Below are 19,118 nucleotides of genomic sequence, written 5' to 3'. Positions count from 1 at the left end.
CAAATTTCGTAAATGGATCATATTCCATATCAAAACACTTTAATAAATACAAATATTTCAGAATTTTGATGTCTAACATGAAGCAGATTTGATCTTCTCCAATAAAATTTAAATTTGTTACTATACTTTAACATTTTAGAGAAATGAAACCCTTCACCAATATTTCCTGTGTTAAATTCGAATGTAGCAAAATAAATTTCTGTTATTTACAATATCTGTGAAAACTTGAAATGTCTCTTCTTCTCTCAGTCTTCGTCCTCTGGTTGCAACATCTGTAAATAAATTATATTGTTAATATTTTATTAATTTAATTGAACAGCAGATACCAAATTCTATTTGTAATCAAAAATTTGATCAATGTTTACTTATTAGTTATTTCCTATTCGACATATGTATAATCCTGACATTGAAAATTCCACTCCATTATTTAATGCCAAACGATATTTTCTTTTTACTTTAATTCATCGTTGTTGGCAATTCATTTTCCCAATTTAAAAGTTCTGTTTATTTGTTCCAGCTATTAGGATAGCTTTTCCATCAGAAACTTGACCTTCTGTCGCGGAACCCATATCGTCCTTCGCTTCATATTGACCACTCCCAAGTGAAACCTGAAATGAAATGAATACCATTACAGTGTTTTCTTCATGTTCACTTTTACAATTTACTGATCTAGATCAAGAAGGTCATGCGTGTGTGTTTGGTCAAATTGTATTTAGAGTCAAGATTTACAAATCAGAAAGCATTCTATGTCAGTTGGTTGCTCTGTAAAGCAACTTCTGAAGAGTCATGAAGCTCTGGAAAGTAAGTCGCTCTTCTTTAATTGATTTTAACGAAATGATAAAATTGTAACATCAGCTTCAAGCTGTTTGGAAACAAGGCTTAATTCATTGTCTTTTTATTTTATTTTGATTATGAACACTTTATAAATAAATGTATCATCAATTCATTTAATTATTTTGGTTAATAATAAGATTTTTTTAAAAAATTCTCTTTTTTAAAAAACTTTCTTTCTTAAATAATTTTTTTTTCCTTTTCTTTTCTCTCTTCTCTTTTCTTTTTCATTTAAAAATTTCTCTTTTAGAATTTTTTTAACGAGGATTTAATGTAGATTGAAAGTATTTTATTAATAAAAAAAACTTTTTATTTTTCAAACTTTACGATTTTTAAAAATTTAGCTCATTGTGAAAGTAAGTTTTCAAATTTGATATTTTTTAAATAAGCTTGTGAATTCTAAAAATTATAATGAATTATTAATGATAATTAAAGAATCGTGTTTTAATTTCTATTCTACAGCTTAATTCTCTACAGTAACTTTTACCTCGTGCTTGATTTGGAGAACTAGTGAAACTTGGTAAAACTACAGGAATTACATTATGAATTTTTTAAAAAAGCAGGAAAAAAATATCAAAAAATGAATTTTATGAAAGTATTTGGATTGTAATGCGGTATAAGCGTTGAAATTTAACAAAAATTGATAATTGTGATACATTAGTGTATCATAAAATATCAATAGCAGATTCTAAATGACAGGGCATAGAATTCATTACGGTTTTACTTTCTTTCTTTCTTTTTCTTCTTTTTATTTTTAAATCTCAATTTTCAAATCATTGTATCTTAGTCAACGGACATCAAAGTTTAAGGTTACCAAATAAAACTTCTGAAAAGAAGGATATTTTGCGCCGTTTGCAATCGAAACGCTTGATTGCATCGTCATTTTCAATAGCTACATTCTTTAATTGATGCTCATGTTCATGATTCGTCCAAATTGTCTGATATTAAATCCACTTTATTTTAACTGTCTTAGATATGTTTTGTTTATTATTGTACATGAACCTTTCTAATGGAGAACAGATCCTTGACATCATAGCGCTATTAAAATGTTAATGTACGGCTCATCTTTCTTCTAAATTTCTCAATATTGTAACTTCACTTTTTTATTAACGTCTTGTAAACTACAGAGATATTAAATAAAATCCTTCTTCTTTAGTATTCAACAATGTTAGAAAATCACGATTAAATATTTGAATGAAACAATGAGAACTGTTTGAATTTCAGGACAACAACGATATATATTATTAAAAATTCAATAAAAAAATATTTTTAAAAATTGTAAAAAAGTTCCGGAAATTTTTTGCATGACTATTAAATTAGTATCAGTAAAAAGACAGTTTTTTTGAATTTTAAAATAACTGAAAATTCCTTCCGTGCAATGACATTTTAAGGAATTACAGTGGGAAAAATTCAAGGTTAATTTTCTACTAAAATTCGTTCCCAGATGTACATTTTTACCTTTTAAGGTGTACCAAATTTAGTAGCTATAAATTAAAGGATCTGGTTTTTAGAGTATCAACATACACTTCATCTTTATTATTAGTAGAGATAGAGATAATACAATACATCTGTAATCAATCCATGCTACATTCCATGTCAAACATGCAGCAGTTAAACAAATAATAAAGAGTATAAAGTGTGTATACTCCCATCATCTGTATAGTGTACATCGCCTGGCATCTTCAGCTGTATTATGATTCTGTACTAAGTCTTTGAATAAGTTCAATGAGTACAAAAAAAGACCATTATTGTTTAGCTTTTTGTGAAAGAGAAAGACGGTTTCGTGAGAAAACGTTCATTTTACATTTCCACTTAACTGCCGGAATTATTAAAAGCAGAAACTGCGAAAAATAGGTTAAAGTTGGTTTTTATGCTAGAAGAATCGTTTAGTTTTTCTCTGTTTTTGTCATTATCATTGACTGATTATAAAATCCTTTTCTTCTATTAAATCATAATAAATGTAAAAAAAAATTCGTTCTAATCTGAAATATAGTAACATAATTCTATTTTAAGCTTGAATCGTCTATTGTTAATTTAATTTTGAAATTTATTCTATTATAGAACAGGCAAGCGAAAAAGAATTTAATGAATATCTAGTCACATGCATGAATATAAATCTAATAAAGTATTGTTGTAAAATACATTTCAAAATATCTTTAAATATTTATTAAAATTGAAAAAAATTGTGGAAATAAGACTGGTATCGATGAAATGTTAATCTTTTGAATTTTAAAGTAAAGTAAAACTAGCTTTTGCGTAATAAAGTAGCACGAAGTTGATTCACCAAAAGTATTGAAATCTTAGTTCATTTTTAAATAAAAATATAATAAAAATTTCAGGTATTTCTTAGTGAATAGCTATAGCCCAAGAAAAAAATTACTTGCTAAATGTGATAACTTTAAATTCTAACAATTTGCTTAATAGAGCACTTGAACGATTTTTTTATTACTCATATCACATCATATAATCTACAGACAGCATGCTAGCCTATAAGCAATATCATGCCACAATTTGAAGAAATTTATAGTTTTTAAATTTACTTCATCCATCAGAAATGGCAACAAAAGGTTTCTAGGGTTTCAATAAAAAATTGTCAAGATTAGATTTGGCAATAAATTGCTCCAAAATAATTCAACTTTGGCGATCATACATTAATCTTAAATCTGGCCCAAAATTACCATGTCAGAATAGAAATTATACAGTCAAAAAATATTAAGCGAAAATGAATAAATATTTCTAACAGCAAAATTAAAAAAAAAAAAAAAAAAGCTCTTACTTTTTTACACGCTGTGCAGTAAAATCAAAATCTGAATTGATAAGTGAGTATCACTTAATACTTATCACGCGCGGAAAGTTAACCTGATTAACATACACTTTTCCAATAAATTATTTCTTAATTATTGCCTGCAACAAAATGTTTTCATAATCCATACATTCCGGGAATTTTTCCGTTAAAATTTCCAGTTTATGTAACATAATTTATAACGTGCAAGCTTTAATTATTCTCGCATTCACATTTTACGTAGAAGTAATTCTTTTTATTTTCATTCGTCCTTCCTTTTGGATAAGATTTCCTTTATCCCAGAAAACTGTCAAACAATTTGTACAAAAATCTAGCACGCATTTTAATTTATTAATGCAAAATTAGCATATAAAATTAATTTAACTCAACTAATCTTTGCGATTTCCATAAAAACTGTTATTCAACTTGTTTAAATATCAACAGAAATAATAAAGAGTTAAAAATTAACATTTTCAGTTTTCAGTTTTTGGTGAAAAAAAAGTTTTTTTGGTGTCAACTGACAATGCTTACGGATTGAAAGATGTATATTAGAGTCATTAATTGTGTTGTTGAAACACAACCTTCTTTAGTGATTGGGCAAATTTTTCTTTTCATTTTCAGATCAGACGATTTTAATATAAAAAATATTCATATTATTTCGAAATTATTTGCTTCCGCTAAAAACCTGATCGTCTGCTTACCGCCAGATCGTTTCCGAGAACTCGTAAATTAACACCAATTATTCCTTAATCCCACCTTTAATTACATCCCCAAATTTGCTCGGCATCGTTACATGGATTTTTTCAATCATATATTACGTCATTTTTAACTGTCAGTATAACTGCGGAGAAATGTTATTCAACCTTAAAAATAACTAAGTTCCAGCATTGCTTCTAGAATTCATAAGAGCCTAAATGTTCAGAAAACCTTTAAGAAAAGTAAAGCGTTGCCTATTTCAAGTATTTATTATTAATTTGCTATCGAAATTGAAAACACAAAAAAAGATACAAGTTACACTATTACGCCCAGTTAAATCTGGTTTTATAATAAAGATAAATGTATGTGGGGCGTGTCTGTCTCTCTGTGTGTATGCCTGAGTTTATGTGTTGACGCTCTACAGGCCAGACCGTTTGACCTACAGCTACCAAATTTGGCATTTATATACCTTGGTGGGTGAGAATGAGCACTTCGAAGCAATTCTTTTTAAATTTTATTTAGAATTTTAACTGAACAAAAAAATTATGTCTCCCTTTATAACTTAAAAACATTATAGCACAAAACATTTTGAATATTTTGCATATTTGATGCCCATTTTTTTCATCTTATAATTCAGAAAAATAATTTTTTAAGAACAATTTAATAATCGTGCAAATTTTTGTGATTTTTGTCAATTATTTTTGTTAGAAATATTTTTTTGCCTAATTTCTAACAATAGATTATATTGTCCTGAAATTGAGACCTTCTTCATTGTTTCATCAAATATTGCGTGATTTTCTGCCATTGTTGAAAGCTAAAGAAAAAGAATTCTGTTTAATATCTGTGACATTGACATGATGAATAAAAAAGTAAAGTTACAATATCTCGAAATTTAAAAGATAGCGCTATGATATAAGGGGACTGGTCTTCATTAGAAAGGATTAAATGACAATGAACAGAACATATGAAAGAGAATTAAAATTAATACAGTTTTATTGTCTGGCAATTTTATAGAATCAGGGGACATGGAGTTATAACTAAACCATTTAAATAAAATTAAATTTAGACAATATTTCAGATGAATCAACTGGTCGACAAAGGCTACTAGTGTAGAATAATCGATATCTATCTATACAAAATTGAATGTACGTTTGTTCGTTTGTACCTTATGCAACTCCACACCCTTGATGGACCTGAACGAAATTTAAAACACATATTCCTTACACCTGGATGATTTAATTATACTCGTAAAATTTTTTCTACACTCTTCGAAATGGAATGAAATGACTATAAAAAGATTTTATGCTTTTCCGTCATAACTTCGAAACCTATTGTTACGCAAAAATTATTTTTACGGCAAATTAAAATTTAAAAAAATCAGCTTTTCGGTAACCTTAATTTTACTTATGTACAGTTTTTCTTTGATTTTAATAAATTTTTCAGAACTAATTTGTGGGGCCGTGGTGGCCTAGTGGTAAGGTCTCGGCATCGGAACCGGAGGGTTTCAGGTTCGTGGCCCGATTTCACCGAAGAACCGTCGTGTAAGGGGGTCTGTTGCACGTTAAATCCGTCATGACCAAACATCCTGCCGCTGGTGCGGTGTAGTGTGGAGAGGGGGGTGCCAGCTCAGGTGTCGTCCTCGTCATCTGACCGCGGTTCAAAACTACGAGGTCCGTCCCAAAATAGCCCTAGTGTTAATTTAAAGGGGACATAAATATAACCATACCAATCACAGCTAACTTAAACAAATTTTCTACAAGTGCCATTTTTTTTTCGAAATATTAATTTGTTTAATCTTATCTATCATATTCGTACTTTTACCAACGTTAAAGGTTCATTTTTATTTTCCCGTATACATAGTAGAAGGAAAGGATTGTAATCGTCATAAAATTCGGACTCAAGATTTGGATGAATCTTCATGTTTTAGACCTCAATGAAGTCGAAAAACACATTTTTTGTAAAATAGGATAAAAATAGCTCAATTGCGATAACTACAAAACTTTCGAAGAGAATTTTTTGGATAAAATTCGGTATTCATATTTAACATCTAAAGTGTGGACATCTGTCAAATTTTGAGCCAAATCCAACAAAGAGGTGACCGTCTGTCGGTCTGTACTTTCAGAAATATGTAAATGCGATCATTCAAAACCGCAATGATTTAAATATATTAAATTTGATAAGGAATTTTTTTTAATACATTTGTAATTTTCTGCCAAATTTTTGTTTCAAACGGCAAAGAAAAACGCGTCTAAAATGCAAATTCTATTTTTCTCCGGGGATTAATCGGCGAAAAACTCGCCAAGGATGATAGATGAAATTCAGTAAAAATTCTAAATTCACATCAAAGGTTAGTACTAATATACGCCTATTCTAAGTAAGAATATGCAAGAAAGTTTTGAGGAGACTACTCCTACTGATTGCTTTTGTTAGTTGCGGTAAGCTAAATTAGTATTTACTGAAATTATGTTTATAGAAACAATTTATGAGTCGCTCTAAATTTGTTATTACATCAAGTATTAAATCAAGGAATTACTATCTGTAACCAAAGAACCTGTAGGATGCCTTCTCTTGGTATTGTTGATCCCTTTAAATAAACCTTTAATTTATTAAAAAAGCCAGTATGAATCTGAAATTCAAAGTTTTACCAACGGACAGTAGCATCTCATTAGCGCCAATCAATCTCTATATTAGGCATCAAATTTGTGATTAAAAATGTTGTTTATTCAAAATATTTAGACTAGTAATTACAACTGAATGGTTTTAAAACTTCTTATGGAATTGAATATAAAAATAAAACAACGTGAAACTATTATTGTTTTGCATTTCTCTCGTACGCCGGTGTCCTGACCTAGGGGTAGCGCGTCTTTCCCGTAATCTAGGCGTTCCGGCCTCGAGTCCTGGTTGTTCTCTTCCTTGTGTTCTCTCTGTGAGGTGCGTGAATGAGCCCCCCTGTAAAAAGGGGTTGTGCAAGCGAGTGAGTGTGTGCTATCTTCATTTGAGCTAGAAGTCAGACTTCTGCCGTTGGGTGCTCAGGGGTCTTTATCCTCAAAAGCTACTGTTCAAAAATGTGGCTTAAAATAGTCACACGACAAAAATATTCTTTTTTACCTACTTATAGAACAATTAAAAGCAGGCGAATCCGTGGGTACAACAGTTATTGCTGAATAAAATTCAATTTAAACTCTAATGATGTGTAATGAAATTAGATATCATCGTGATTTTATAACTACTTTTTTAAACCTTTAGAGTTATGCATATTCTATCAAAGGGAAAAATGATTTAAATAATAAAAATAATTACATTTTGTATTTGTTGTTCTAATGAATATGTTAAAGTGAAAATCATAAAATCTAAAATTTTATACAGTTCTCCTGTTCCGTTTGTCCCATTTAGTAATATGTTCTTGGCACATTAACATTTCAAATACAAAAAACTTTCTCCGATCCAAACTGAACGAGTTATGAAGCTTTGTATATCACAATTTTATATCATTTCAATGAGTGCCTCAAGGTATATCCGCGAGTTAGTTCATGATACTTCTTTGAGAAGATCTCTGATTGGTTTAAAGCAGAGGTTCCCAACTTTTTCTGGAGCAATCAACAAGCTTACAAGAACAAAAATACTCTTTTGTTGTTTTTTATGGCACTTGTCATAGACAAGCCCACTGACGAAGTCAGCGATTTTAATCTGAGAGAGTGATCCTTGTTTTCAATAGCAACATCTAGGACCAAGAATACATCTTAGCTGCTCATGCTTCACAACTCTTTTTACGGGGCGGATTTCGTTCATGCATTTCATTCGCATAAATATGACACACACACACACATTCACTTGCACAACCCCTTTTTACAGGAGGGCACATTCACGCACCTCACAGAGTGAATGCAGATGAAGAACAACCATGCCCGAACCGTGACTCGAACCCGGCACGCCCATATCTCGGAGAAGATGCGCTACCCTTAAGCCAGGACGCCGGCTCCCAAAAACGTTCTAAAATAGTTAATCTTACCAAATATTATATATGTTACCTCTGTATCAGCTACCTTCCCCATGTTACCTCTGTATCAGCTACCCCCCCCCCTCCACACACACACACACACTCACTGGGAATGGTCTCACCTCTGTTGAGAAATCATGGCCTAAAATAATGAAATTCAAAGCTTCACAATTCATTCAGTTTTAGTCGAATTGAAAGAATTCTGAAGGAACTTTCAGGAATTTTAGTTAAAATTGAACTTTTGGGACATTTTTTAAAATTTAAAATAATAATCCGTCAAGAATATTTAACTAAATGTGACTAATAGAAAGGAACTGTATAAAAATTCACGTATAAAAACACGATGAAATAAAATACTCAACATCATTTAGAACAATTTTCGAACTGGACCTTGAAGTATGTCTTTAAGTGTTTAAAAATTATTAATTAAGCCATGGTTGAAGTTGAACATTTTACATATTTAAAACGAAAATTTCTCACTTTCATAAATTTCTTTTTATATCTTAAATTATGAAGCTACATGTATTAAATCTGTTATGGGCAATGTGACTCCATGTAATTTTCTGCGTAAAGTTAAGAAATGTCGCTGATTATAGACAATTTTTTTCTTTTTTTTACATGTATTTATTTAATTTGATTTGTTTTATGTGGATGGAATTTTACAGTTTTCAAACTGGTAAATTGGTATTTGATTGAGTTAACTCGTCTTGATGTACCAGAGTTCTGAAATTGTGTGCAGCTGTGTGCCTCCAATGAGAGCATAATATTATAAAAATTTCAAAACATAATTATCATAAAGCTGAATAATTAATTTAAACTTACTTTTGATTTTGTATAAAAGGTTCCATTTAGTAGTGAAGCTGAGAAAAATTATATGTAATATTTCTTAATAATTACAATGATAAATTGGGAAAAATGTTAAAAATTAATCAAAAATATTCGAATGAAATAAAAAAAACTGGTAGAAATGTGAGTGAGACTCTATAAACAATACTTGTTCTTGTGCACAGCCGACCACCCCGCTGCCACCAATGAATTAAGCAGTATCGTCAGACTATAAACAGTATTACAAAGAAATGTCTTTTTTTAAAAATTGAATATCTCAAGTAAAAAAATTTGAATATCCGTTTAAAATTAAAATACAGTATGAATATGATTAAAATTTCATTTTATTTGAAGGGGTTATATCAACCCTATATGTTATTATAATTCATGATTTGACCTTCGGATTCTTGATTTAAAAAATATATATTTTTTCTATTTTTTAATATACAATAGACTTTCTGTAACCTTGGATTATGGCAATCCATCTTCGCTCTTTCTTTTTCCGGAAATGTGAGTGGGAAACTTGAAAAGGAAAACGCATCATTGTATGAATAATTCAGCGACTTTGGCGTTATATAAATAAAACTATTTTAAGTTACATTTAGTAATATTTATTGCATAATAGCCATTATTGGCGATCATTTTTTTTCGCCAGGAATATTGGTTGTACTTAATTGCAATCTATTTCTTCTGTATAACTTGATGTTTATTATTCCCTTAAATAAGTACTTTTAAGCATTCACTTGTGATTGACAATACAATCATATTATTTTAACAGACTTCTACCTGTTTTATTTATCATCCACATTAAAAAATGGAGGTGAGTCCCGTGACATCGCGGTGCTATTAATAACAAATATCTGGGCAATCCATTTTAAATCGCGCTTTGTCTTTGGGATAATGCAATTTCAATTCCCGATTCCTCCTGAAAACTGTGCAGATAAGTAGATTTTTTTTTTCGTTAGCTTTCAACAATGAAAGAAAATTACATTATCAATGATGAAGTAAGGAAATTTATTCATTGCAATAATGAAGTGCATTGCAGAAAATTTTGCAAATAATAATAATCAAATTTTAGGAAAAACTAAAATGACAACTAAATTAGTATCATTCAAAAGACAAGTATATGTAGACAAGTCTGTACATTTTTGTAACTGTTAGTTTGGGACATTTTGTAAAATACACTTATACTTTGCTATTGTGTCTTTTAAATGAATTATGAATAAACCGGAGTTTTTGTTAATCCGGCCATCCTCTAGTCCGAGGACTATTTTACTATGAGAGTCTCCTCACCGAGGGCACTCCAAGTTTAAAAGATGAGAAGATTACAGTACATAGTTTGTCCTCATCCTCCTGATGAACATAGTAACGATTTATTCTCTGCCAAAGGCGAAATGTGCCTCCTACAGGAGGGAGTTTACAGTGGCCGGTGATGGCCTTTAGGACTCAACCTTAGTTCCCGCCTTATTACAGTCGTGGCTTCCAGATCATCCATCACCAAACTGTGTATATCTTCTAGTGGGTTGGGTGAGATCTGACAAAATTACTCTGAGAGTCTATTTAATTAATAAAAGTGTGTTTCTCTGAATTTTATTTTCTTTATTTAATCATTTAATTTTATTAGTTCTTATCTAAATTCTACTTTATTATGACAAGAAAATATAAAATTAAAGCCCAACCCGTTTCCGTTACCTTGTTTTTCAAAATAAGAAGAAATCGTGCAGTGAAAAAACCTTGACCTAATGTACCATACATATTGCACGCATAAATGAAAATCTTATCATTTTTTGCTCCTTATTCAATAATATTATGTTTTTCTCATTCTAGGTTTGTTCGGCTGTGTTCATAACCGCCGTTTTATTCTCAGCTGTTCACAGCAGGCCAACTGTAACCAGACAAAGCGACGTAAGTGATATCAGCTGTTCAAACAGTTTAGTCATAACTTCAGAACTTTTCCTTCATTTGAATCAAAAACATGTTAAAAAACAGAATTCGGATTTTATTAGAATTTTATTCTCTCTTATATTACAGAAGTCATTTCATTAATTTAAATTTCTTTATTTGAAAAAAATAATGGCGATAACTAGAAAAAAAAAAATAAACGCGTTTGACACATAAAGATTGCCACCTTTGAAGCTCTGATGTTTCATCGCGATTTTCATTTGCAAAAAATGTCTGTTTAATCTTTTAATTCTTAATCGTAATTAAATGTAATGCCTTTTTTTTATTTCGTTAATGCCCAACTAAATTTAAATTGAATATTTCAATAAATTTTAAATGATGTTGATAACCGTAAATTAAAGTAAATGTGAAGAAATAAAATTATATTCCGAAATTTTGAATTTTAAATTCTTAAGTTTTTTTTAGAAAAAATTATCGAAAAATTGGATAAAGGGCATTAATTTTTTTTTGTAGATAAGAATTAAAAATATTTTTTAAATGCAAAAAAATATTTTTTTAAAAATTAGAATTATTTTCTAATTCCTCCCTTTACCTAAAAAATAAACTTAAAAAAAAAAGCAAAAAAAAAAAAATCTAAAAGAAATTTTAAAATCTGTCTAATGGATTTATATGCTGGCTAAAAATAAATTAAGAGTTTGGGAAACATATTAACTTCTTAGAGAAAGCAAATAAAAAAGAACTATTTCGATTTAGCAGTTAAAGAGAACTGTAACTGACCTATAAAGAAAACGTTGGGCATTAAAATTTCAAATTTTGATAAACATGAAAATTTATGTGTTTTAGAAGTTTCTAAAACGTTCGATTTATTGAGTTATGCGTCTTACAATTTTTTTTTATTTTTTTATTTTTTATGTTTACCTATAATCTGACCTTTAATTTGAAAAGGAAATTGGTTAAATTTCATTTAATCAGCAATTTTCTTGATGAACAGAAAGCTTTATACGCATACTACTGAATGTGTTTTATAATTTATATATACGATTTGTATTATCCGAGAAAGTAAAGATCATAGAAATTTGTTTTCCGAAAATTCTTGTGAAAAGTTAAAATTATTCGAAAATTCTAAAAACCTTTAGCATTGGAAGAGAAGTATGTGCTAAATCAATAAAATATTTAACACCTATTACAACCACAGAACTAAGGGAGATAGTGCGCTGGTCTTTTGCGTATATTATTCGCAAATACCTCACTTAACTTGAACCAATGAGGTTACGTCTGATTTATTTCAATCTAGTTCTATAAAACTCAATAAATTCTTTCAGCCATTTTTCAAACTGAATGAATAACTATCAAGGGGAAAATCTATTTTTAACAACTATTAAAGTTTTCTATTCCTGGAGTAAAATTATAATTCGATGACCATGATATTGCAAATGCTCGTATATCATTAAATGAAAATTGAATCTGAGTAGCATGTTAATATATTATAATAGGATTTTCCTCATTTTATGATGACACGCCTCTTTTATTCTTTGCTTTCAAAGTTGGAAAAAAATATCAAGAACACAGTTATAAAACATCATTATCTTTTGATCACAATTATAATAAAAGAGTAAATAAATACGAAATATAAATTAATAGTTCAAAATGAAATATTTTTAATATAATTATTCAATCACCAGAACTTATAGTTATCGTTTGCATGTAGTTATCAAACCTAAATATGCAAACGATACTTTTAATTAGAGTGTAAACGAATTTCTTCTCTGAAACAAAATCCTTGAGCATACAACCTTCGATGTCTGAATTTTTCTTCTCAACTTCCTTTGAAATTCTCTTTAGTTATAAAAATAAAAGTCTAAGAGCGTGTTCTATTCTCTGAAATTAACTGTGACCTCCGAATCTATTATGAATAACTTGCAGCACAAGAAAGCAATCCGATTTTTAAGTGTCTGACAGTTGCCTTTATTCAATCAAGTTCTATTGAATGCCTGCTTTAAAGAAAACAAAGCCGGTGACATGTTTTAGTGTTAGGTCTTTGTCTGTGAGTCAGAAACAGGTTAATGCGTTATTTACCTTTTCGTATGGTGTGTTTGTTCATGTCTCTAATGAAATATTCAGGCATGTATTCATAAAAAACTAAGAAAGGCTCGATTGAAATAGCTAATAATCGCTTTGAAATGTTCTTGTATTTTTATCTTGTTCCTATATAATTCTTTTTAGGAAAATAATCTAAATCATTCTTTGAAATGTAAAGTTCAAATTTTAAAATTTCCATATATTTCAGTCTATACTGATGACAACCACGTATTTCTTTTGACATGGCTCAAGGGCATTCAGGGACAAGCATTATAATTTTGAAACTTGATTGTATGAGAGAATGGTATCTTAGCAGTAATGATACAGAGAGAATATATGGTACCAATAGCATCGTATACTTTTCACACTTATCCACCATCCGTTGTTTAGTAAATATATATAGCGATTAAGGTGTGATTCTTTTATCCCATTCCCTTATACTTGGCTTTAAGTGATGGCATAAGCGTACTAATGCATTGTTTCCATGGCTTCTTGGGCCGCGCTGGACTGGTGGTGCGATCTCGGCTTCAAAACCGGAGGATTCCACCGAAGAATCGTCATGTAAACGGGTCTGATCTACACTAAATTCAACCGTCCTCCCGCTGGTGTGATGTGAAAATTTAGAGAAGGGGATGCCAGCTCAGTTGTCGCCCTCGTCATTTGACCATGGTTCAAAACTACGAGGTCCGTCCCGAAATAGCCCTAGTATTTCTTTAAAAACGGGACGTTAATATAACTAAAATGCATAAACTCCATGGCGTCTTTTATAATTGAGTCATTGCTTCCTTAGTACTTAGTACTAAGTTGTACTGTATTACTTCCTTAGTACTTAGCTGACTTCCCTTTCACCATGTACATAAAACTTTTAATTTTATAAGAATGTCTGAGCCTATATTGGTATCAGGTGCTTAAAATTTAAAAAATTCAATTTGAAGGAATGTAAAAAATAGTGATAATAAAGAGAATACCGAATATAAGTAATATACATTTCATAATATGGAGAAACGAATGAAAACACTTCCGAAGATGAATAATAAGGAGTACTAAGAACAGCTCCTTTTAAAAAGAAATATTTACAAAATAATTCAATCACTGTCACAACGCATAACAATTACGAATGTAATTGTTATGTATCATGACTGTGATTGAAAACTCAATAAATGACAACTATATATTTACAAATATTGACAGCCATGTAATTTAAAGAGATACAATATAGATAGTAACTTAAAATGTTTACAACTCTTTAATGTATAATAACCAGTATTGCATATAACTTGTTACAAACAATGTTATAAGATACCTGATAAGATCAGTTATAAGACACTTGATGTTAAAATACATGATAGTTCTGCTGATGTGGACAAAGATGGATGAAGCAGCCTGTCGGTTTAACCTTTTATTTACCGACGGTACTTGAAAGTACCGTTTATATCCAGTTGATATCTTCACAATATGACTAGTTTTTCTAAAAAGTATTTGAAAGAACACGGAGAACGTATTTCCAATAAATGTCAACTAAAAATAACATTAAAAATCATTTATTTTTTATTTAATTAATTAAATTATTTTAATTAATTGAATTTTTTTTTCTTCATCCTGGGTTTATTCTATACAAAAACTTAACTAATGGATCAAAAATAAATTTGAAAAATTTATGGTAAATTAATTTGGTAAATAAAGGGTTAAGAACTCCTGGAATAGTTCAGTATTAACTTGTGATTTTTTCCCCTTCCTTTTCTGGGAATAGGAGTTGCTCTATCCACATTCAAGCCTTTTTTGATTGTTATTTGATTCAAAGGATGAAATACTTTGTAGCATTTGTTGCCGAATTGTTTTAGAGATTCTTAAAGCGATAGACTGCTCAATCCGGATCTACCTTTCGGTTGTTCTACAATTACCATATCGTTGCAAACAAGCAGTACACAATATTTGGAATCATATCGAAGAACTATAAACGTAATGTTGTATTAGTTTTATATATACGGTTGTCATTATTCGTAGATGGATCGAACTTCATAAAAGGAAAGGAAATTGGATAAATATTTACAATTATCATCATAATAAATATAAATTTAGTTAATATTGGTGAGTTTTAAGAAAAAAAAATACGGTCCTTTTAAAAGGTATGCGACTACGTTCGGGAAGAAATTTCAGAAAAACGTTCAAAAATAGTTAAATCTTCTAGTTTAGAGATTTATCAAATGATTTGCTTGAATTTTTGCAGATAACTTAAGAAATATATTATCTAGTTCTTTAACAAACTCAACCGCATTTCTCTCCATTCTTTAATTATTGGGGTCCAATTTATAAATAACACGAAATTTCATTTTTTTTTCACATCATAATGCATTAAAACAAGAATAAAATATTTCTAAATAAATAGATTTCTTATTCTTCATTTTAAGAACTGCATAACCTATTAAGAAATTATTATACCTAATTAGAATATAAAATATGCATCAGATTTTAATTTGTGAAACTTTTTGTAAGAAAATTCTATCAAAAATTAGAATTTTGGAAAATGGCATTAAAATGTATGTAGATGTAAATAAAAGAACCAATGTAACTTTCCGAAAAACAGACTTAGAAATAAAATTCTAAAGACTCTATAAAGGAACTTGTTCAAACATTAAGAAAATTAAATAAATAAAATTAATAATTTCGCAAAAAAATCGACTTTTCAACGAAGTCACCTTTTAGCAAGACGAAGTTCCTTTCTTTCATTGCTTACGTATTTATTTATTTTGCGTCATTCGTTTCTCCATGATTTGAAATACGTAATACCGAGATTAGGTGTTCCTTATAGTCATTGAAACACCTAATCTCTTTACATTAATTTGAATAGAAATCCTCTAATCTAATTGTCTTATGTATTACATTTCATATTACGGATCTTCTGCGAAAGCGAGACTATTCCTTGATTTTATGGTATAAATCATAGTCTGTGCCATAAAGCACTGCAGCCGAACTTTCCAAAGAAATTCATTAACATTCTCCTTCAAAAACTGGAAGAATTCATTACTATATAAGTGTCAGGACATTTTAAAAATTTGCTTTGATTCAGCATTTTCAAAATTATAGTTAAGTGTTTAAAATTCTATTTTTCTTATACTTCTCCATTTTTCTCTCTGGAAACTTCCGGCATGGTGGTCGATTCTTGCCACCTGAGTGTGCACAGAAAGGATGGGGGTCGGCTTCCTCCTTCCCAAGGGAAGGGTTGTACCGTGGCCGGTGATGGCCCTTTGGACTCAACCTTAGTTCTCGCAATGCTGTCGCGGCAATCCGGTAATTCAAATTTAATCCAGTCATTAAAATGCCTTTAATTAGACATGGCGGAGGAACTTTGTATGGTTATACTACCACATTTGATGTTTAGATCCATAGTTTAAGTTTAACTAATATCCAGCTGTCGCTTAAAATTCAAATAAATCAGTCTTGAGAAATTTTAAAGGCAATATTTCTTACTGGATATGTTAATTTTTAGCTCAGTTCGTTCAGATATTGCTGAATTTATCATTCGACTTGTGCTCTGTGGGAACTACATGATCATTAAATTTTTCTTTTAAAAAATGAGCACTGTTCTTACAATTTGGGCTTTGGTAATTAAATTTCTCATAACACTGCTGCATTTATTTACAAACCTGACTGAACTTCAAATATATTTTGACATTATCTGATCTTGCCTTAATTATAATAATATGGGCTAAGATATAATTAGTAAAATTATTTTAAAATAGAATAAGGGATTACAACTTTTCACGATTATACTTTATAGATTTTCAGCGAAATACAGCTAAATTTTAAATTTTTAGTGATGATTAAATTAATATTGGTTTAGTTGGATTATTAGTGATTTAGTTTAAAGTATTTTTAATGACGGTTTTTTTTTAATTTCAGTTCGAGAGAGTATTTAGAGGGGAGTAAGGAGTTAGAAAATTAAAAATAGATAAATTAATTAAAATTATAAAAAACATTTCAAATCTTCAGAAACAAAATAAATATTTGATTATTTAAAAAATTTCAAAAAAGAAGAAGGAAAATAAAGAAGCATAAATATTGCATTTTGCTATTGCTTTTGTTTTTCTGCCTTAAGAATGATTTATACACATTGATCAGAATAGGTAGAAAAAATTCAAAGTATAATAAAAACTATGAAGGACAATTTTTGTAGAAAATATTTTTGATAACTATTAAATCTTTAAATTTAGTTCAGTTTTTAATATCAATTACTTATAAATAAAATTTAAGGAACAATCTGGTATATTTGATTATAACTCGGGATATTTTTCAATCTCGGACAAAAACCCTAATAGCCCCATTTCATCCAGAAAACGACAATCACTTTAATTATAAAAAGCAACAAAATTCCAGTCTAAAATTGGCTCACTTTGTTTAATGCATTTTGCAAATGAACATAATGCAAATTAAACGATAGTGAGCATTTAACCGACACGCGTATTGCAATAGATAAGTTAATATCCAATTAATCTATAATTATGCATACCATTTAACATCTAGCACTCTCTCATAGAGTATTGTTATATCACTGTTGTAAAAAGCGCATTGGAATTCGAAATAAAACCAGCACGGAGCATTTAATCTGTATAATGTGAGCATGAATTTATTCCATTATAGATTTGAATATACCACTTTGTTTCTCTGTCGACCATAAATGATTGTCTTTCATTTAACCTTGAGAAAACCAGCATATTTCCATGCAATATCTGTGCTATTGACTGGAAGTCATTGCTGGTTGGAATAAGGCCACGTGAATTCTGTAATTCCTTTCTAGATTCTAATGTCGTTTTCCTTGTCAGTCCATCTCCAAACAATTTGACGCAAACCGCTCTACTGTTACGAAAGATATTTCTTTATTGCCCATTGAAAAGAGGCGTTGTCAAAGATTATAGCTACCAGATGGGACAGTAACAACTTAAAAGCATAATGAATTTTCAGCTTTTTATGGTCATTAGCACTTTGAGCAAGAATATTAATTGACTATCAGATGATTAGACAAAAAAAAAGAGAAATGAAATGCAGTTTTTATGATAGCATATACAGGTTATCAAAGCAATGTGTAGAAGTTCCAACAGGTGTCTGTTTATTTTGCAATTCCTTAGAACTTTCTAGTTGGGTTTTGCCATTTGGTTTCAAAAAGCATTGAATAAAGGTTTTTTATGATGCCCAACATATTTGGAGTGTTTAATCAAACCTGTTTTTAATTGCTGTCGGATATGGGAGATTTCTAGAAGTTTCTTTTCCCATAATAAGCAGCCCTTTTTCTTGATATCATTTTTTGATATAGCTGGAAAACAATCCAAATTATAGTTTCAATATTCAGAACTTGTTCTATACACTCGGTATCTTCTCCGGACTTTTTGGAAAGTCCGAATTTCTTGAAACCGTGCGAATAGAAAAGCGTTGAAACGTTTACGTCTATTCTTACTTTCTTATATACGATGCACAAAGAAAATATTGTAATGGTAAAAAAATTCGAACTTGTGAGATGACAAATATTCATGTGTTAGAACTCTCCAAGTTCCAAAAATACATTTTTGACATTATGTCTGTCTGTGAATACAGCAACTCAAAAACGTTTCGAGCAAGAAGAATGAAATTTTTATATGGATTTACAACCAAATTTGTAGATTTTTATCGATTTTCGAAAGAAATTAGTTCAGTCTGTGTGTCTGGCTATTAGAATGAAAATGAAATCATTAACTACAAAATACAAATAGCTAAATAGATAAAATTTGGTACACAGATTTAGCATTTAAAATATAAAATCATGCCAAATTTTGAACTAAATCTGTCGAAGGGTTAATCGTTTGCTGATGTATATTTTGGCATGATGTAAACGCAATAACTCATAAGCATAATGATTTAAATCATTGAAATTTGGTATGTTATCTTGTGGTTGCAACCTTAATTCTGGGTCAAATTTTGGTTTCAATCAACCGGTAAAAATGTGTCCAAAATTCATATTCCCATGATAGATTTAAT

The 19,118-nt window shown here is 29.8% G+C and overlaps 1 protein-coding gene across 1 annotated transcript in view; it reads left to right on the top strand.

The window, feature by feature from the left end:
* Positions 1–650: 650 nt before the first annotated feature.
* LOC129972121 (uncharacterized) overlaps positions 651–19,118 on the top strand; it is a 28,625-nt gene continuing 10,157 nt past the window's right edge. The window contains exons 1-2 of the mRNA XM_056086118.1: positions 651–801; positions 10,959–11,036. Coding sequence (XP_055942093.1) covers positions 787–801; positions 10,959–11,036 — 93 coding nt within the window. The 5' untranslated portion in view covers positions 651–786. The remainder of the gene's footprint in view (positions 802–10,958; positions 11,037–19,118) is intronic.

The sequence above is a fragment of the Argiope bruennichi genome, chromosome 6 (genome assembly GCF_947563725.1).
Source record: "Argiope bruennichi chromosome 6, qqArgBrue1.1, whole genome shotgun sequence".
NCBI classification, from domain to species: domain Eukaryota; kingdom Metazoa; phylum Arthropoda; class Arachnida; order Araneae; family Araneidae; genus Argiope; species Argiope bruennichi.
Note: the sequence above shows the minus strand (reverse complement) of the source record. Positions and strands in the feature narration are given on the sequence as shown.